This window comes from Photinus pyralis, unplaced genomic scaffold (assembly GCF_008802855.1).
Source record: "Photinus pyralis isolate 1611_PpyrPB1 unplaced genomic scaffold, Ppyr1.3 Ppyr1.4_LG4, whole genome shotgun sequence".
Taxonomy (NCBI): domain Eukaryota; kingdom Metazoa; phylum Arthropoda; class Insecta; order Coleoptera; family Lampyridae; genus Photinus; species Photinus pyralis.
In genome coordinates, this window is record NW_022170511.1 from 47,477,584 (window position 1) to 47,499,441 (window position 21,858).

General features: G+C 37.0%; 1 protein-coding gene across 9 annotated transcripts; it reads left to right on the plus strand.

Annotated features, from left to right (window-relative positions):
* The first annotated feature begins 362 nt into the window (after nucleotides 1-362).
* LOC116167647 (monocarboxylate transporter 9) lies at nucleotides 363-20,887 on the plus strand. Of its 9 annotated transcripts, none has more exons than XM_031483078.1 (9): nucleotides 9,592-9,785; nucleotides 9,874-9,970; nucleotides 10,022-10,292; nucleotides 10,345-10,631; nucleotides 10,722-10,751; nucleotides 10,932-11,192; nucleotides 11,238-11,691; nucleotides 19,457-19,477; nucleotides 19,701-19,837. In XM_031483078.1, exons 2-8 carry the CDS (start codon nucleotides 9,890-9,892, stop codon nucleotides 19,468-19,470), a joined length of 1,398 nt encoding a protein of 465 aa, XP_031338938.1. In that variant the 5' UTR covers nucleotides 9,592-9,785; nucleotides 9,874-9,889; the 3' UTR covers nucleotides 19,471-19,477; nucleotides 19,701-19,837. The 9 variants fall into 9 exon arrangements, with proteins under 9 accessions (XP_031338931.1, XP_031338934.1, XP_031338935.1 ...); XM_031483076.1 differs by lacking the exon at nucleotides 19,457-19,477 and adding an exon at nucleotides 20,217-20,887 and having other exon boundaries at nucleotides 9,596-9,785; nucleotides 19,701-19,892; XM_031483071.1 differs by lacking the exons at nucleotides 9,592-9,785; nucleotides 19,457-19,477 and adding exons at nucleotides 363-485; nucleotides 20,217-20,887 and having other exon boundaries at nucleotides 10,932-11,691; nucleotides 19,701-19,892.
* Nucleotides 20,888-21,858: the final 971 nt, after the last annotated feature.

Genomic DNA, 21,858 nt, shown 5'->3' on the forward strand with positions numbered 1-21,858 from the left:
CAAGCAAAATTCGGATATTTTAGGAAAAAATAAACAATCTTTAATGGTGTAAATGACATTGTCCTTGTTTGCGGTCGTAATTACTCATTCACCTGTCGTTTACCGGAAGAACGAATAATGATGATTAACCTATTGTATTCACGTGCAACATTTTTCTTTGAAATTTCATGTAAATTAGCTGGATATTGATTGAGTTGAGTATTTTACACCCGAAACGGTCGTGATTTCGTCGAGTTTCCTAATAGTTGTAAATAATTGAGTGCAATTAACGATGTATTCTATTATTAAATTGAAATCAGCTGCTCTTGGGTTCGAAATTCCAGGCTCTCCAGCTGGCAATGTCACGTGGAATGCGCGTGATCGTCATGTGACCGAGTCACCGGTGCCTGTGGGATCGATGAAGGATATTTGAACGTATTGTGTCATCCAAGACTGTGTGTGTTTCAACCCTAACAGTTTCATTGTAGTGCTACCACTTGACATGAGTATGTATTATCATCGCTTTTGCACTTTTTTTTGCTTTTTTTTCGGCATCAATATTTCTAATGGAAAGAAGGCGGTTTTTCCACGCTTAATTGTTCCATCAATAATTTCATGACCTACATTAAGTACGTAGCTTGTAACAAAATATTTTGGATTCAGGGGATTGTAAGGGCTGCAAATGGATGTCAATAACGAAATTATCCTTGACCCAAAAAGTTCGGTACATTTTTGTTTGCGCCTCCATTTCGTGCACTTGGGGATGGCTCAATATTCCTGAGCTTATCCTGACGAAAGTTCATTGTCGCTTGTTCTTCACTTTCGCTAAAGCTACCACCAAATTTAAGTGGGTGTATGCGCGTCCGTCATTTTAATTCTGACAAATATGACATATGGAAGGAAAATTACTTGCTCCAATCACCGCTTCCGGTACTTGGTACAGATTTCATTTTAAGAAAATCAATACCGACTGTCTGTGTAGCACGCAAACAGTCTTCGAAACGGTAGATAATAGAAATACTCGAAAGAAAATTCGCGTTTCAAAGAGTCGCTCTTGTTTCAAAGTGGAAAATCGTATTGGAGGTGGCGTATTTTAAAAAGCAGTTGATTTTACATGGCTTCGATTATCTAAGCTATAAAAATGTATTATTCCAAATACGGTACATAATATCACAGATTGTATTTAATCTGTGATAATATTGAATATAGGTAGGTACCATTAATCCATATTGCGTTACTTGTCAGCTTAATTAAATATTTAGTTACCAAAAAACTCTTCATTGCCAAGAATAGGCATGTTTGTATATTAGGATTTTTTATGGGATTTGGAAGTTGTATTAACCAAACATGTTTTCTACACACAAGTGACTTACTTCCTACTCCATTTGTTCACCCATCATAACAATGGTTTACCAGAAGTGTATTGGAAAAAATATTTTCCTTTTCCATAATTCTATTTTGCAAAATATTTATTTAGTTCCAATTTGAGGCTATAACCATAGTACCTACGGAAGGTTTCGTTTCTCCGGGACCAATCCCTGCCTGTGCACTTTCTCTTCTTGCCGAAATCTTTCCAAAATAACATTAATGAAAGAAAATTGTATTATTACATCAGAGAGACAAATTTTTTATGACAATAACATACAAGGTCGCTATTAAAAATGGAGCCAAAGCTCTCACCCTAAAAGCGTTTGAGAGATTCACTTATTTTGAGCTAAAAAAAATTTTGACACTATTACAACATACGTCATGTGATAGTTATTAGAAAGCGTAGTTTTTCTCTTTCTTACTCTCTTAAACGTATACCTGTGGTAAAATAATGCAGAAAAATTAGAAAAACCTTGCCATACGCTTGGCTGGCTAATGACGTATCTCATGACCTATGTTGCTATTTAAAAAAATTCAAAATGGCGGTCGCACTCAAAAACCAGGTGTCAGGTGCCACTTATTCTTTAGTAAATTTCAAAAGAGAATATATAAAATACTTACAAAAAAGAGAACACAAGGCAGACTAAGAGATCCTCGTTCTTGTCTTGATAAGCTAAAGAAATACAATACTTGATTAAATGATAATTTGCAATATCAAGAGCTAAATTATACTAATTTTTGTAAAAAGGGGATCAACACGTAGTCGGAGAAAGTATTAATATGAAATTGTGCTTCCGTAGAAAACAACGGATCGTTAAATGAATCTCAACCAAAGGTAGTAATTACAATTCGATTGTATCGAAAAGCACTTATATCAAGAAGTCGACGAAAACAAAAAAAATTACCTTTGCACTTCGGGTCGCAACGTTGTGAGCCCAAAAGGGCGCGTTTGGCCATATCTGTAACAGACAACACAACAAACAACAAGAGGGGTAGTAAATAGCGCGGCACGTAAAATATTGCATAAGCAATTCTAACGTCTGACACGGAGGCCAATCTGATACTAAACCGTAATTACTACTCGTACACAATAAGAACCAATAATTCAACTTCGACTACGATTGTCCTTACATCTGTATAAAACAGTAAAAAAGTACTGTACGATGCACAAATAACTAAATTTATATTCAACAGTAATGATAATTAATTAAAAATGTAAATCAGCTGGCATTAACAATTTCTTCGGAGTAAAACAAATAACGTAATAAAAAATTGCAGATATCGGCTTCGGACAAAGTCTCGGTAGCTTTGAAAACTAATTTACAAAGCAACGGTACTAATATCACCAATAACACGGTAGCGACAAAAACAAAGAACGTAGTATCAGGTATATCAGAAAGAGGTTTCGTTAATACTTGCAGTTCTAGGAACTATCTTGAAATCTCCAGGTATAAATAAGTCACCATGTAATGTTGGTAGAATTTTTCAAGCCGGTAATGTAGAAACATCCATCGCGTAAGGCGCGCCAATACCACTCCTAATATGGTGTAAAAATGCGATATCATTTAGGTACTACGTAGGTAGTAGGTAATATCCAAATAAAACAGAACGTAAAAGGTAATCCAAAAGAAAGAACGTAAGGGGAGCAATAGGAAAACTTTGAGGGAAAGCCTAAAAACATGGTATCCCGAGTAATCATTTATCATACCTTGTACTGTTTATATGCAAATGCATATGCATAAGCGCTTTAAAGGAGCACAGACATCAAGAAGAAAGTGAAAGCACTCCAAAGATAAATGGTGACAGCCAAACGGTAAGACACGAAGTCGGTAAAACTAAAGGCGTACCAAGAGAAAAATTTGCATGTCATCAACACGAAGGCAGAAACTTTACTCAGGGGAAAGAAGCACAACTGTGCGAAATACTGCATTACTCCCTATTATACGTACACATATTACCAAAATGGAACTAGATTCCAATGGTATGTAGGGTGACTTAAAGCAGCGATCTAAAAATAAACATGCAACCGCACCCGCAGACGAGTACCACTCTATGCGTCTCGACAACACCTACGAGTTTCCCTTTATGAGTACCCACTTCCGACGTTAAGATCGGATTTTTTCCTAACTTGGTCATTAAAAAATTCGTATACATATATGTTTATCATCAGCTAACAAATTATCAGTAATCGTAATTACATCTGCATTTGGCTATCTTGTGTTAAAAAATGCTTATAAGTACTTACCTCTTTGCTTATTACTCAACATGTAACCACTACCAATGACAAACCGCCAGTAATTCACTTTCAGGAACGGCCGCATCTCCAAGTCGCTCGCCCTTCCCCAGTCTCGCATATTCCGCTCGCTAACATCTGAGCGTTTCATTTTTTCGTTACATATAACTTGGAAACTAGCATCCTATAAGTGTTTTCAACACATTTAGAACGCCATGTTGAAGTAAGAATCTTGGAACCATCGGGAGCTAAAGACCTAGGTAATCCGAAGCAAATTAAATTATTAAAAATGGTCTTCTTTATACATAATAGTCTAGTCCCAAACTATGGGTCACGCCCCAGAGAGGGAATGGGCAATTCGCCATTGTATAAGACATAAATATCAAAAATGATCAAAGTCCTCATGTGAGATCGAAAGGACTTCAGCGGATTTTTGTGTGGCAGATCAGTATTCTATTACCCTGTTTTGACTCCATCATCAAAGAGATCTTGTCGGGGTCTACTATATTCCCTTTGTCGGTACCCACTTCCCTCCACAAAATAATACTCAATTTTTGGGGCACTTTTTATAGTTCGAGAAAGAGAGGCCGCAATTCGAACTTTAAGAAACTTTTGGGTGCCAGAAGTCTGCTGCCCCTCGAAGACGCGCGCCTTGCAAAAGGTGATTCATTTGGCCCCCAGGAAAAAATAAAATTCCGACGACGCCAATTTGAAAAAATCGGACCAAAACTGTAAAAGAAGAAAAAAAGTTAAAAATCACCATGCTCGGGGATGGCGCCCAGATCATGTAGCCCCTAAGGTTGTTAATTAGACGGCCTCAGTAGGTACATTCCTCGTCTTTCTACAAGCGTTCTTTTATGCGCCCGGCCAAAGTGAGATGAAAAGGTACCTTTTCACAAATAAATTTGCAAAAATTCACAAAAATATGTGATAAATTTAAAATTTCATTCAGATATTAATGATTGCTAAAAATTAAAATACCTGTTAAGTTACGGAAAAAAACTAAGAGGTGGGCCCCAAGATTGGAAATTTTTGTTAGATGGGTCGGGGCCCAGTGAACTTTGGGAACCACTGGTCTAGTGACCAACCGCATGTCCGAAAATCCCTTTTTTTTATTAAAGTATACATTAACCGCTATTATCAAAAATGTGTAAGGCGCACAGGGTTCCAAAGTTGAGCAAAATAATAATCCATTAATTTCGTCGGGGAAACGTCCTTTCCTGATGCACAATAATGTGTATTGCGCTCTTGTCCACTTTCTAGTTGAATAAACGGCAACGCACGTTAATAAGGGAGGTATTGCATTGGGGTAAAAAATGCCCCCCCCCCTTTTTGACGGAAACACGTTTTGAAGCACCAGGAATCCGAATCAAACAAAATCTCGATGATGTGGGTCTGTCTGTCTGTACTCTAATTTCCGATCAAAGGGATGAACCGGGTGGAACCATATTTGGTACACTTATTCTTAAACATAAAACAAAGGGATGAAAAGTTTTTGGGCAGAATCGCGCATGCAATTATTGAGTAACTGTTAAAGTCTGCCTGTGGTAATATTTTTTCTGTTTCAAATTATAAACAAAAAAGGTACAAATATAACAACAGCAGGTCTTTTTTATACAAAACATCATGCTACAAAGCCCTTTTTGGCCCAGTCTAAATGCCCATTCTTAAAATTCTCCTAGCTACGTGCCTAATTATTGATCGGATTGTTAATGTGGAAATATACACTGCGTAATATGCCCATATGAAGTTTTCATACATTAGAATCCGAGAGTAAATATTTACTTACTTTGTTTTTTGATATTAACTACAAATATAATGTTTATATTCGCAAAAGCTATTGCCTCTTACTTTCAGATAAATCGAAGTCTCGATTTTAAGGTGATTTCGTCTTTTCCAATGGCTCTATTTATGATATCAACATGCACATGGAACCACTTCGGAAGTGGAGCTATTGTAATAATTACGCTGTGGCACACAATTACGAAGGGTGCACTGTGGCTTATGGCTTAGAGTGTATAAAATTCTGTTCGTGAGGCTTTTCTGAAATTGGAAAAGCACTTCAATTTTTTTGCTATAGAGGTCTAGGTACTTTAGAATTTAAAAAAAGGGGAAAATGGTATTTTTCACCTTTATACTTTAATACAATATTATACTAAATGTCGAGATACCTACTAGCACTAAAATTGTTCCTGAAGCACCGTAGTCGTGAAATTTTTTTTATAAATATTCCTAGGATTCGTTTTTCAAACTTCCTTTGGAAACATCTTCGAAAACAGAAAAATCGGAATGTTTCTAGGATCGTTTTTAGAAAGAGTCATCTTGGCAACATATGCTCATTAAATTTTTGCGCCATTCCAATTCCAATTTCTAAAATCTACAAACTTATTAACCACATTTTGTACAAACATTTATATTTGTATTTTACAATCGGTGGTTCTTCTTTTCGTCATTCAACTTTGAAGGGAAGAAATTAGAGGAATCCGAAAATGCGAAATATTGATCCCCTCAGCCTAAAAATCAACATCCTTCAACTCTCGTGGTAGTCACGCCACTGTAGAAAGGTTCTTGGAAAAAAATCCTCGGGAATCTTCTTTGAAATCTGATGGAACTTTCTTAAAATCGGTCCGTGACATTTTCTTATAAATTTTGGAAGAATCCGTTTTGAAAATCTTTTTAAGAATAATTACTTTTTTTTAGCTTAGAAGCGTTTTGAAAACATTCATGATGCATTGCGAGCGATTCCAGAAAACCATATTGGAAACCTTGAAAACTCATTGGGATTCATCGAAACCTTCTGAGAAGTGGTAAACTTATCTTATGGAAAGCTACTGAAGAAAATAGTCTTGGGAGATCTGTTTGCAAAACTTCTCTGAACTTAGTCATACAAATCTTTGAGAATTGGAAGAAATTAAACACTAAACCTTCCCCATACGTCAGATTTTAATGTGTTAATAAGCGACTAGTTTCGACACAAACGTCATCTTCTCGCTATAGGTAATCAGTTTTCAATTACACAGATATTTAAAGCAATGGAGTACAAATCTTCAAAACAAGGCGGAAAATTGAACTGGTTTATACTTGTGTAATTGAAAACTTATAGCCAGAAGATGACGTTGGTGCCGAAACTAGTCGCATTAAATTCAAACGTATGGGGAAGGTTTAGTTTTTAATTTCTTCCAATTCTCCTTTTGAATTAAAACATAACATGGATACTGCCGATATACAAATGTTTATAAAATTATACTTAATAACAGCCTCAAGAACCTCCCTTGTACCTGTAAATAGTGATGCCGCCGAGACGAGACTCAGTCTCGTCTCGTCTCGTCTCGTCTCGAATTTTCGAGACGAGACCGAGGTTCAGTCTCGTCTCGTCTCGTCTCGACGAGACGAGACTAAGCATGAGTCTCGTCAGACTCTCGTTTGGTCTCGAATTTGTTTGTATTTATTTGTACTGTTTTAGCGGAATAGTCTAAATCGAGAACAAAAAAAGATAAACTTTTGCGAATCGATTTCTAAGAGTTCAAGGATCACTGCGGATTAGAAGTCGTGTTTCCGATTACGAGCTGTCAAAAAATTCCCTGAAAATCGTATGCGATTCTTCGTACATATCTTGTTTAATTGTGCCCACGGACACGGAGGCCATCTTGAGGCCTCCAGTTGTTGTGTTATGAGTATAGCAATTCACAAAAAAACAGTTCAATTAATCCGCTTCTGCCGCTATTTCCGGCTGGACAAAACTCGGTAGAAAAGAATTTTTCCTTAAAACCCATCGCCCTCAACCTACGGTTATCAATTTCAGGTGGTTTGGTTTTTGGTTTAATTTGCGGAAAAAAATTCACCGGAAGTGCCTATTTTTAATAACATTCCGGCCAGAAAAAGGCTGGCAGAAAACTCATTTTGTGTTATTCAAGTTGCAAGGAATCCAGTAACAATTTCATCTTGTTAGCTTATCACTACTGGTTCCATGCGCCCGGCTCTCGTACCTACTATATTACTCCTATTATTTACTTGTCATGCCTTCGTAGTTCGTGGTCTTTTATATGCTATATGCTCATTGCTCTACCTACATACACTATATTTGGATAGTGTCTCGAGACCAGGCGAGCCCAAACGAGACTAGACGAGACGAGACGAGACGAGACGAGACTGAACCAGGACGAGACGAGACTCAGACTTGGTCTCGTCTCGAGGTAACGAGACGAGACGAGACTTTCGAAAGTCTCGTCTCGTCTCGTCTCGCGGCAACACTACCTGTAAATGATTCGAGTTAAAATGTTATTTTTCCTACGACCCCCCTGAAAATGAGGTCATAACGTATAATTTAGAGGCATGATATAGTACCCATTACCTACACCCGTGCGTAATGAAAAAAATTATTATCTAGTAATCTGATTGCTAACGTTCCTTATGACGTAATATAAGTATTTTGTAAAAATAATTTCAAAGATCGTCCTATAAAATTTTATTAGGAATCTTCTCTCAACAATCGTTTAAGATCTCATAAAACCTAGAAGACTCTTTAGATATTCGGCTATGTTTTTGAAAACATTCTCGACAAAAATCTACTTGGAAATCTTCATGAAATCCTACTAAAAACAGTAGAATTTTATTACGTTTGCGCTAACGTTCTAGAGCGTCTTCTTAGAAACCCTCTTGGAAAAGTTTGTCGAAACCGTCATAAATTTTCAAAACCTTCCAAGAATATTTACCTTTTTTTCTGCCTGGGAAGGACCATCTTATAAATCTCCGTGGAAAGCGTAATCTTCTAGAGATAATCTTAGAGATTTTCCTCAATGTCTACCTGGAAAATTTTAATAAAAAGCTTTGTGAGAATCTAGGTGTGAATCCTTGGAAACTTTTTTGGATCTTTTTTTTTTCTCGCGCAACTTATTCCAAACCTTCCCAAAAGTTCTGAATCGTAAAACTATTAATAACCCATTTCAGGAATCTGCTTAAAAATATTCCTTACTTCTTAAAAGTGCTAGAAATCTTTTCAGAAGCGTTTTATCTTTTTACTTAGGAGTTTTATTCGTACAAAAATATTGAAAACGTGTTCATAGAAATGTTCTGCCTCACCAGAAATGGTTTTCCCATGATCAAAAGTCTTGTACCACAAAGTGTCTAAGATTTTGTTTGTTTCCAAAGGTTTTCAGATTCTAAGGTTTTCTCCACAAAGGCCTTCGAGAATTTTCCAGAAACTTATATATCGTTTTACAACCTATAAAGTTCACCAAAAGGATTAGTTCTATGCCCAAAAGGTCAAGTTCATTCATTTTCGGGGGACATTCCAACATAAGGGTTGCGTGAAACCGTGCAGATTTCTGGTTGATTAGTAAGGAACCCCGCAGATTACTTAAAAAGAAAAGTAATAGATAATTATTGCGATGACTAATGCGTCAAAACAAAAGCTATTAATAATTTAAGAGAATTGTCATTGAAAACATCAATGAATGGTTTAAATTGATACTAAAATGAAACATAAATGTGACGTACTTATTATATATGGTAATTGTTTATAATAAAGTTAGTGTTTATTTCGCGTTTTCAACTTAATTTAGGTTTACGTAATTAACCACGATAGCAGGTCGTGCTTACTGAATATGATATAAAACGGTAAATAACACATTAAATTGCCACATAGTAAAGTAAGTAAAGGCAGGTAAGGAAATTTTCCGGCAGTTTTGGCGAAACGCCATTATCTTATTGCCCGTACCGTTTCACAACTTGTCAGGAACTGTAAACATTCCAGTCTCATTACGTCAAGTGTGTTCACAAAATGATAATCATTTAGGAACGCTATGCAAATTGTGGCGTTAATCAGTTTCGGCGACATTATCAATTATAATAATATTTGTTTATAAAGTAAATAGTTTATTTGTGTCTCAACAACATTTTTAAATGACATGGCCCGTGGCACGATAAAATTTGGGGTTTCTTTCCGTTGGAAAGTTTTTTAGTTGCAGTTCCACCGCATTTGAGGAAAGTAAACTGATTTAAGTGCTAATAATTGTTTTATTACCACACTGCGTGACAGGACAAACAAGTACATAAAAAACGTCTATGGACGAACTTAACGAACCATAATTAATTATTACTACCACAATGTTAATTAGCTATGTACAGAAACACAGACTTTTATACCGATTGATGATCTCGCGATTCAGTATTGTGGAAAAGGGGAAAGTGTGGGCTTATCTAAAGGGTGGGTTTGCGTGCGAGTGAATAGGTTTGCGTGTGACTAGTTTTATTTGATTTTAGACTATATTTAGACGTGAGTTTCTTTCTTACAGAAAATAGTCATAAAGCATGCTTATCCAACCAAAGAAGATGGTCCCTCCAGACGGAGGTTGGGGATGGATCGCTGTCATAGGAGTCGCAATAGTTAATGTAAGTCAACCTTCAATTTTGAATTAATTATAACCTAATCTATTCGATTAGTTCTGCACGCGATCAATAGAACCATCTTTCGGTTTATTGTTTGGAGATCTATTAAAGGAACTTGGAGTCGGCACTACTGGAGCAGCACTAATTATGAGTACACTGGATGCCCTTATTAATTTCTCAGGGTTACTTGTAGGACCGCTTATCCGTGCCTTTTCGTATCGTAAAGTATCACTAGTTGGAGCTTGTCTGTGTGGTTTGGGTTTGGTACTTACGTTTCCGGCGCGAAGCATGGCACATATCCTCGTTACGTACAGTATTATAAACGGTAAGATTAATTATCCCAATTTGCGTATTACCTACAACCGATGTTATTGTAGGTGTCGGCGTTGGCCTGACCGCATCCGCCACCTTTGTAGCTTTAAATCACTATTTTGTAAAACGCAGAGGACAAGCTCTTGGCTTCTCGTTGGCGGGAACTGCTTTTGGAATGTTACTTATGCCACAGGCTGTGCGATTACTTTTAGAGGCATATAGTTTTAGAGGGGCAATTCTAGTATTGGGGGGAGTTGCCTTACATGCACTTATAGGATCTGCTCTATTACAACCTGCCGAATGGCACTTTGTACCAGAAAGCAAAAATTTGGAAGAAGGAAACCGCCAAAAGGTAACTAGCTCTTCGTGTTGTACCGTTTATAAAACTACAGGGGCACAAACCACTATGTAAAACTCTTTCTCTTTCTTTGTTTCGCTGCAGAGAATCACCTTTTACTTTTCTTCGAATGAGGTAATTACTCAGTAATGGGTAGGTACACAATATTTTTCCATGTTGTAGCATGCTATACGTACGTTGCACCTCTTTCCATCTCTGCACATTTTTACATTATTGTAGGTAGATTTGGACCTTCCCGCATTTGCACTTCCAATAGTCTGTTTCGAATGTCTCAAATCCAATCGTTGTTCGCAGGAAATGGAAACAATAAAGGAAGTAGACGACGAAGAGGCGGAATCGCCAGAAAGCGCACAAACCCAAAAACTGATTGGCGTAAACACAATACCCGATTTTTCCAAATGCCTCGGCGATTACCGACCGAAAGAGGCCAGCTTCCCGAGGAACTTTTCCACCATGAGTTTCCTAACGCGTAGCAAGCCATATTCCGATATATTAAACTACTCTAGTCTGTCCAGTATGGATTTTACAGGCTCAAGTCTTCAGCTCCATCTACAAGTAAGCGTTCGGTTGTACGTTTTCGACCCTAATCCTCGTTTTCAGAGTACCGAAAAACCAGGCCCGAAATTGCACATTACGGAAGGGGTTCGTTTACGCAGGAACCTGAGCTATCCTGCGGTCGAGCTGAACTCCCATCTCAAACTAATGCAGGATTACCAGCACGAACCCTTACGTTTCGAACCTAGGAAAAAGGAGACGCTTTGGTCGAAAATTGTTAACTTCATGGATTTAGACCTGCTAAAAGATCCAATTTATTTAAACCTCGTTTTTGGTTTGTCGATCTTTTATGTCGCGGAGCAAAACTTTAAGATGGTCACGCCGTTCTTCTTCGACAGTATAGGATACAACAAGACGAACACCGCTTTGTTCCTGTCCGTTCAGGCCATCACCGACATATTGGCCCGACTCATCCTTCCTCCAATTTGCGACAGAGTTAATGTCCGAAAACGCACGCTGTTTATGGTTGGAATATTTCTCGTTGGGATTTCTCGATCAGGTAAATTACACGCTTTCTAATTACTTCACGCTTTATCGTTCAAAGTGTGATTTTTGCTTTCATTAAATATTAGTGTACATAATTTCGTTAAGTTTCATCGTAACGTTGTGCGAGGTTTTTTAAATCTCTCGCAATGATAAAATCTGTCGTTGTTATATTTATAAGTTTTTGCGAATCAAGGCATCAAGGAATGCAATTTTCAAATTCCTAGACGTGACAGGGAGAAACAAGTGGAATTCACTTTCGGATTATTGCCCAAATTCTTTCACGAGCGCTACCGACGTTTTTCAATAATGGGACGCACGTCGCGCGAATCAAGCAAATACTGTTCACGCACGTATCATGTATTCTATTTTTTGCACAGATTAGTTAAATCGAATTTATATAAATTCAAATCCTTTTCGCGAGATTTTTGCGACATTATAATTCTATTGAATAAATCAAGTCCTCTATGCCGATAAAGTAGAAATTTAAAATGTCAATTTATTGTTAAAAACTTCTGGTTTAAGCTTATTTTTGCCCGTGTACTACAGGGAATGATGTAAAGTGTATTTATATTTTCTTTTTTACTTTTCCATCATACTACTTATTAGTTTATGATCCGCACTAAATAGATAATTTCGTTGAATTTTTAGGCACTAGTGCGCGAAAGTAGATAGTCAATTGTAAAATTGACGTTCCCGACGTTCGTGTTTGATTGGGAAAACGCGATATAGAACGAAGGAGTGCAAAAAAACTTTTTGGATGTCAGTACAAAATAATAATGCATTCCCTGATGGTTAGATTCGATACAGTATGCCTTTAAGACGGAAATAGTTTTTGTGAATGTCAAGTTCATTGTCATTTTTATTTAGGGATCTATCCCTATTAGATCTAATGTGTATTCACAAACAAAAAGATCTTGATAATCTTGTATCTCTTTACTCTACAATAATTAATGATAGTAGCGTTTTCTCAAGAGTTCTTGAGCCATCAATACATATGGACCCGGTATATCTCATATTTTTGGAGCCAAATTTGTTCTTAATATTTGTTTACGTTAGCACATCTTGTATAAGATATTCGATACCGTCATTACCATTTAGTCTAAGATCCAGATCAAACATCACCCAGACAAGGGGTAATCTTAAGATTATATTGCGGCCTCGTCTCAATAAATACCCTGTATGTTGCACGAACGAATCCATGCAATATGTCTAAGGGTAGGTAACTGAGAGAGTGAAAAAATGAACACAGAACCCAACTAATTTCTAAATGGATAAACAATACATATAAAGCTGTTTCACGCAAACCGTTACCTAAAAGTATTGAGACTTCTATTTTCATTATTTGCATTTTCGAAATCCATATTAAAATCTACGTCGTTTGATAGCACATTACCCTATACTCAGCATCAAAAGGTTTTCAAGTTATTCAAGATTTTTCAAAATTTTTGACGATTGACTGCTTCTCTTGGGTGTACCTGTGGCTCCGTTGGCTTGAATATCAAAAAGTCTGCCAAAATCAACGTGATGATACATGGGAATTATTTAAATTTTAATCGCCCTTTTACAGGGTGTTTTAAAATTAATGGTCAAGTTTAATAGCTTCAAACCTTAAAAAGTTGATTTTTTCTAATCAAACCTGCTTTATTTTGTTGCACTTTCAAATGTCGAAAAAAATTCTTCATCGATCAATTATTACATTCCCTGTTTCCATGTTTTCATTTTATTTAAGATTTTCTATAATTGTGATCGTTATTGCATAATTTTCCTAGGAGGCCTCGAAATAAACGCGTGAAACTGAATAACTTGAAAACCTTTGAGGCTGTGTATAGGGAAATGTGGTACCATGTGGTAAAAATTTTAGGTGATATACGAAACAAGAGTCGCTAACTGTACAAATAAACATATTAACTGTTTATCAAATATAAAGTTCACTAATTATACAGAGTGTTGCTAAATATGATATAAATAAGGAAAGGTCTAATTATTTGGCTTATTTGATGGCTTAAAGTTCATATAAACATAGGTCCGCAAACGCTTCGTTACCGGTCTACAGGGTGTTAAAATTTCAAGATTTCGTTGTTTTTTCTTTATATCACTTGCAGTTTTTAAGATACTTAGCTCAAATTTTAAATATAGGGTACGCTGAAGGAATTACATCATTGGCCATGTCAATCATAGTGAGAATCTACAGGGTGTTGTTTTTCAGAAGTCATGTTCCATTTTCTACCCATTAACTTTTTTTGGTGCGCAACTCGTAGATCATGAAACAAGAATTCCACATGATGGTTTATTTAGAAACTTTTTGGTCTTTTGTAATTGTTTCTTTATTGCGACCATTATCGAGAAAAAAAATAAAAATTAATTTTCGGTAGTTGGTAAAATGAAAGTATAATTTTTAAAATACCCAGGCCCTGACTTTATTTGGATAATATCTCACTTGTATTAGTTTTGACAGTTGTCACAGAAAATAGTATCTTGTATTTAGATATTTTTATAAATTGAAGGTCTAAATTGTAGGGTAGAACTATTTAACACCCTGTAGATACGTAACGAAGCGTTTGCGGGTCTGTTTATATGAACTTTTCGTCATAAAATAAGCCAAACAATTAACCCCTTCTGTATTTACATCATATTTAGGGACTCTCTGTATGATATAGTTATTTAATAGATCAAATTTTCTAGTTCATTAGAAAAAATATACATTAAAATTCAAGTAGCAGATAGTAGCAGCTGAATTTTGTTTTATTCAGTAGCTAATACGTTTCTCAGTAACCTCCAATAGGTTTAAAGGTAGCATCCGATGTTACAATGTTGATATTCACAAAATTTTTTTGCGTACTTTACTAACCTTCAGGCAGATTCCATTTGGTTTTTTCTTTTATTTCCTTTACTCCAAGCACTTTCACACCTTTATAACTTTCCCCTTTGTATCTACAATAATGTTATACTTGGGCGAAAGTCACATCTCGATTAACATTGAGCCTTAAGCTGTAGACACCTCTAAAGAATCGCTTTGTGCCGTTATGCAAGCATCTTGTCTTAACCCCGGAACTAAAATTTGAATTACAAATTCAGAAACAAGGCGATTAAAAATTCCAACACTGGTTGAGCTTCCGGTTCCGAAGACATCAAGCTTTTCCTTTCGCCATGGCAATTCGTACTTTTTCGATCAGACTTCTCAATCCAAAGTTATAGACTTCTCAATAAAAAGTTATAGACTAGAAAAGAAACCAATTTCGAAAGAAAATTCAAAGGGCTGTAACTTTTGAACTAGTAGCCCAACCTTGGAACTGTTTGAAATTATATATTCTACAGGCCACATTCTATAAGAAAATTTTTTTCCGGGTCGATCTGAGACAATTTTTTTTGAGGGGCCATGGACTACTTTCTAGGCAAATTATCACAGTGTCCGGAGAGACCACACTATTTATCAGGGTCTGGAGGCGGCAGTAGGCGCTGGGTAACAGATAAAAGCTCTTAATATTACACAAAACGGATGGGAAGCATAAAATGGCCACTGATAGTGTAGGCATCTACAGCCCAGCAGATTCCTGAGCCTTGAAACCAATATAGGGCATTTTTTTGTTGCATAAAGATAATCCCTGGGGGTCCCAAATTTACCCGTTATTGTTTAAAAATTTTGCATTGGTAATTCCTCTTCTGTATCAATTAGCAACTTTCTTGGTTCAGAATCTGCCTCCATATTATCTTCAAACCTTGTGTACGAGGCGAAGATTGTTAAATTCCTTCGTTTGCACCATGCCCAAATCTTTCTGGTTAACTTATTTAATGTCCAGTATTGAATACTTCTCATACGGTTGATGTAAGGTACCGCAGTGGTACCATGAGAAAGGTTATTGGCGAAACATTTAAGTTTAAGAGCAATTCTAAGTACTTAACATATGTAGAGGTCTTTATTTGCGTCAGACTACAACCCATAATTGGCTTCTTATTCCATTGCAGTCCTTTTTTTAGAAGCATCCGAGTAATCTCCATTTTATAACTATCAAATCTGATTAAGTTGTCTGTATAAGAGATCTTACTTTACCACCACTCAAAATCCTTTGACAAACTTGGTAAAATTGACATAGAACCATATTTAACTGCGGGACAATCAGAAATTAGTTTGCCAATCAGTTCAGCAAACTCTAATTCTATACGACTTTCAGATAGACAAACGTTTAACCAAGGATACCAATTTCAATTTCTTATCATCTGAGAGGGAAACTCTCGTCGTTCTCGAGTTGTGGAGAAAAAGTATTGCATTCTTTGACTTGGTATGAGACTGCTCTTTTTCATGAACCCAAGAGTAAAAAATCATCTAAATATAACAATGAAAAAAACCCTTTGACGTAAGGAGGCAATGGTTGGTTTCAAGATCTTGATAAGAACAAGGGGAGCACAATTCAAGCCGAAGCGCATCGCCTGACTCATACAGAGACCATTAAACCAAGTTTTCGTAACAGTTTCATTACCGTTGTTGATCCTCAAATTTAAATACGACTCGTTTTTACAAAGCGGTTCAAAAGTTTTAGGTTTAAAATGGCTCACCTGGAACAATCCGGCTTTGAAACAAGGAAAATATTGGTCCCAAATTGGTCCCAGCCGCGGGTCCTTTACATATGGCTTTAAACTTAAGCAGTTCTTGTATCGGGGTTGATCTCTCCTGTCATTTGCCGACCAGGTTGGCTCCTTAGGCGCCTGCATTTGTGTTGATTTCTGAACAAGACCTCAAACCCGATCAAATACAAGATAAAATGGATTTATCAAGGGTAAACTTGTACCATTGTTTCAAAAAGAAACTCAACCTTCCTGCGGTTCTACCGTTACCATTGAATAAGTAATTACTTGGCCTCTGTAGATTGTTCCCAGGATTTCTTGCCCGCTGTTAATAGCTGGACTGTACGGGCCATTGAGTTTCGCCCTGGAAGATCTACCCACCCTGGTAACAAGCGTGGATTATTCTGAGCGGGTCTCTTTCCAAGAGCCACAACTTTCCTGCTGGTTTTATAGACGCAGAGAGTGTAAAACGTTGCTGTGGTTTTAACCCCTGACTAAAACATTTCAAGGTACGAGCTGCTGTCACCCGTTCCTCACGCTTCTCTTTGTCTGTGGAGGGTGATTCAGTTATGCATCTGTAAATTGGATATCCAAATTCTTAATTCCATAATAATAATAATATATATTACGTGCTTTGCAAAACAAAATAATACTTGCACTAGTCAAAAACAACAAACATCAATACATTGAAGATAACTACATCTAATTATTAATTAAATTAAGGTAGGTATAGTAATCTTAAGGAATTCCTCAACAGAGTAGATTCCGGCTGGAAATAAAACACATCATCAACGAGGTGGCCAGAGCCGTCACTAAGAAGCTCAATCATTGGATGTTTATGTTTGTGTTGTTCCGAAAATTGGTCCCCTCTCCCCAACTGTGCCACAGGCTGTGATGAGGGGTAACTATTTACTGCAAGGTCGGCGCCCAGCCCATATGACCCCATAGCCCATCACTCTCCAAAAATCGTAAAATCGCCGGGCGACTGCGACTAGCGAGAGACCGAAACTTACTCGCCGATACTGTACGCGGGAAGTATGGGGTGTGAACGGTTCCATAAGAGGCATTGTTACAGATGTCTCTGAGGGCGATTGTATTCTCGTGTAAATGCGGTCTTAACCTCCTTAAAAGTAGTCTCCTTGGTGACGCACACACTTCTCCTAGTATTTCCGCAACTTTTGGAAACACACCTGCAACGCAGTTTTTGGAATGGTGTTCGGGCGTGCCGTCATATTCCGCACGATGTCTTTTCGTGATTCAAACCGGGTGAGCCTAACGAACCACAAGAATGAAGGATGTAAATCAAAGAAATCGGCCAACATAACCCTAACATTGCCGTGGACCTGCCGTCCTCTCGAACTCGATCGAAATCTGTTTTTGGTGGAGATCAGTGCAGACCTAGAGCGGTGGTGAGCGATCGCTGAATGCACATTGCACAATTTGCGCGCCAGTTTGCTCCATGTCTCAGAAAAAAGACGCCAAGACAGAACAGCTAATTGAGTTCTCATGTTCTCTTATAGCTTTGGGGGTAGCTGAAATTCGCCCATTACGGGTCGCTCTACATTAATAGGATGCACCCATATCTGTTGCTTCCTAAACCCAAACCACTGTATAAGTATTAAAAAGAAATACATGTACATACCTATTTCCCGCTCTTGCTGTTCCTCTTCCACTAAAAGAGGTAGCAGAAGAGCTTCTTCCTCGACAATTTTGTCCATTATAACGGGCGATCGAAAATGAGTGACGTTCGAGTCGCCTTTGGAAGTTCAAGTTAAGAACGACTTCCCATGTCTTGCTTTAAAGGTCCACTCAAACCGACGCGGGAATGCGGGAACGGGCACTGGAGCGGGAGGGATATGCAAGTATAACGCATGCGAACCGCCGCATTAGTATGCATACTTGCATATCCCGCGTCCATCCCACTCCCGGATTCCCACGCCGTTTTTTTGTGGACCTTAAAACATGTGGTCGACCTTCAGCGGAGCTAAAGAAGGTGTACTATACAGGCTAATATTATCTTCGACGAGGCCGAAATATAATTCACATTTATTTTGGATCATGTGTACTAATCTGGTAGTCTGACTTTTCTTAAGCCCCACCTAAAAAAAATCCTGCCGTCCCTGCTACTTTACCCTGATTGCAGTTACTCTCTATGCACTTGCTTTAGGTACTTTTGAATTTAAGATTAATTAAATCCAAAATTTTCAATGGAAATACGCCGGTGATTCATACCGTTTAAACAGGATCATGCAACAATTGTTTCATGTAACCGGGTCCATATCTACTCGCATTGTTCATGTCTTGAACTTTGATATTAGAAAATGGCCACTACTACTTCGTTTAGAGAGTTCTGGGGCTATGAAGATAAAACGCGCCTGAAAATAACGAATCCATTTATTAGCAGGACCAACGTTGAGGTTTTTTTAATTGAGAACACATGGCACAATTCATACTAAAACTCAGTAAAGTTGGGAATGAAATTCACTAACGTAGGCACGTGAAAATGATTTGTGATTCACGGCCAACGAAATACAGGTTGACTTTTGGACAGTTTAGAGTCCATCAGGGAGAAGTGGAAGAGTTTAACGTGGAATTCAAACTGTATCTGGCCGTAATTTGAAGATAAAGACACTGAAAAGATTATCAGCAGTCAACCATTGCAACAAACAAGTATATCGATTAATGTTTCTGCAAGGTGGTTTGAGAACTGCGATGAAGATGGAACTAAGAGTTCAACTTGCCTTTACCGGAATGCAATACAAACCTAAAACGGATTTTTCCCACATCAAAACACTTATGATGAACAACCAATCAAAAGAAGACTGACGCACTGAATCATTATCGCAATTAATTTTGTACCAGACAGCCAAATTAATTAAGCTTTTAAATTCCTAAGATGAACCAGATCCCATCTGATACCTACTTCAAAAATATGAAAGAGACACTATTATTTAAACACATGGAGTTTCTTTAATAGACTAAGAAGCGCACTTCATTTGTTGATAGGACTGTGCACTATGAAGAATTGTAAATTTGTTGAATACCCAAAACACGAGCGAGGTGCAAAAACCCAAGAAACATTTTGGACATTCAACAAATGATTAAACAAACTTGTCGATTAAATTGCCTTTGTTTTCGACTTTTTTTTAGTTTTGTATATTAAGACATGTTGTTTTTTGAACATGTATTCTAATAATTTTATGACTTTTTGTTGGCAGCCGAAGGAGCCTAAAAAATAGGTAAACACAAAAATATAGAACTGTAAGCTTTAACAACATTTTCGTACTTAACAGAGGCCTATAATTTTAGTGTTTCATTCATTTTAAGTGCAGGAGTTTTCTATAGTACTTTTTGCTTTATCATGTCTTTATTTTTCTTATTTAGTTTTCAAAAAAAAGACAAAGAACGAGTCATTCTGAGTAAATTAATAGGGATTTTAATTTATATTTCCATTGTTCGCAGTATTGGCTGAACAAACTGACTATACAATGATCTTAGTGTGGTTGTTTGTTTGTGGATTTGTGCGTGGTGCAGCTCTCATTAACTTTACGATCACCATATCCGAGTACTCTACGTTAGACAAATTACCAGCGGCGTTTGGGTTACATATGGTTGGAAAAGGGCTGTTTGTTGTTGCACTTGGACCTGTTTTAGGTAAGAACTTAACGCTAGAACGTTCATTCTCTGCCATTTCACCTACTCCTGGGTTAAAAAGCTCGGTGTCAATGGCATTTAAGAGTGTCGAACGTGTAAGAACAACGTTTGTAAAACAGGGAACTATAGAAACGACGAAAAAACTTTTTGAAACATCACTGTACCTTCTCGCGCAAACGCATTGTTCATTGCAGCCAGTTCGCCACTCTCCAGGCATTCCGCAAAGTAAAGAATCTCGTTTTGGAATGCTCCCTTCGAGCCAAGCCGTTCGACAATTTTAAATGGCTTTGAGGGCGTTGATTGTGAACACATTCTTTCTTTCAGGTTACATAAGAGACGCAACACGAAGTTATCCAATATGTCTCCATTCCCAAACATTTCTGATTATGCTCTGCTGCTTAGCATGGAGTATTGAATACATAATAGTTTGGTTCAAAACCAGAACAAAGGACGCGAGTTCCGATAACACATCCACATGACAAACAGACGATACGTGGTAATTTCCGTTGATCAATCAACTGGATTCCTGAACCATCTGTGAATTATATTAATTAATTTTGGATAACTGCTTCTCCAATGGAATACTGTAAAATATCTATTTTTTACTTCGTGTATTTCTATCAAGTATACAAATCCACCAGTGTTCATTGTCTTAAAATGTGAGGTATAGGTAGTTAACGTAGACAATATAAAAAGGTCTAAAGTAGCGTGTGGGAATACTACATAAATGTGAGCACTTGATAAACCTCTTACTACCACACCTTTCCAACTTGGCCAACACGTGTGCCAACAAGACATTTGGCATTTGGACGTATGTGCCAAATGCTAAACAGCAACCATATCATTTTGAACAGACTGCAATTACTCTGGTTAAACTTAAAATTGTTTTTTTAGATTAAGAGGTATACCTAATTGATCAGTATTAAGATTATGTATTATTCCCTTAGTCCTTATTAGAAGTTGCTTTGAATCCATTCATTAAAACTGCCCATTAATAATAATTGTAGCACCATGCATGATTAATAAGGCTGGTAGGTTAATCTTAGTACAAGGTGGGCATCTTTTTTGTATGACACCTTTTAAGTGACACCTACTAAACACAAACCCTTGACTCTGTCCATCCACACCATTATATGTGTATTTAGAGTAAGTGCAAAATCTTCGCTTGTCTTTAACGTGTTATAGGATTTGACTTCAATGAACATAATATAATTCACAGATCGGATAATTAGCAGTATCATCTCTTAATGCAATATATGAGGCATTCGTGTGATATTAGTAGTTTTAATAAGACTGAATTTGTTAATTCACATTCATCTACTTGTACAGGCTTACGTTGTTACGTTGTAATTGCCCCATTACCAGTTTTAGTAATTTTAAGCAACTACTTAGATAAATGGAAGTATTATAACTTATGTAAATGTAAGCTGTTTTATATAAGAAAAATCGAATAAATTTATTTATATGATCAATACTAAGCGTTTTCATTACTAAAAAACCCACCTCACATGGACCAGTTTACTAAATACCAAAGAAAATCTCAGGAGAAAGATAATACAATCTTGGACTTGTAGTAACAGTTTCATAAAGATTCCAAGATCAAAATCAAATAATACTATACCCTCCTCAGCAAACTACGGATATAAATTTATACTTAGTTACCTACATATCTGAAATTGAATTACACAAATCTTGCAAACCTACAGGGGCGGACTGGTACGGGGGGGGGGCGGGGGGCGATTGCCACCTAGCCTGTAGATCATAATGGCCCGTTGGAAATTTATAAGTATGTGCTGTATTTAGTTTCTTGCACTATTAATAAATTGTTAACACGTTTCTCTAATTGGGGTTGATGTTAGGTTGTTAAAACATTTTGTTTTAATTGAAGTGTTTTACAATGAATTTATCATTTTTTGTCGTAGTATTTTGAAAGTGCTGAAATCCAATGATAGGCGACGCACCTCGT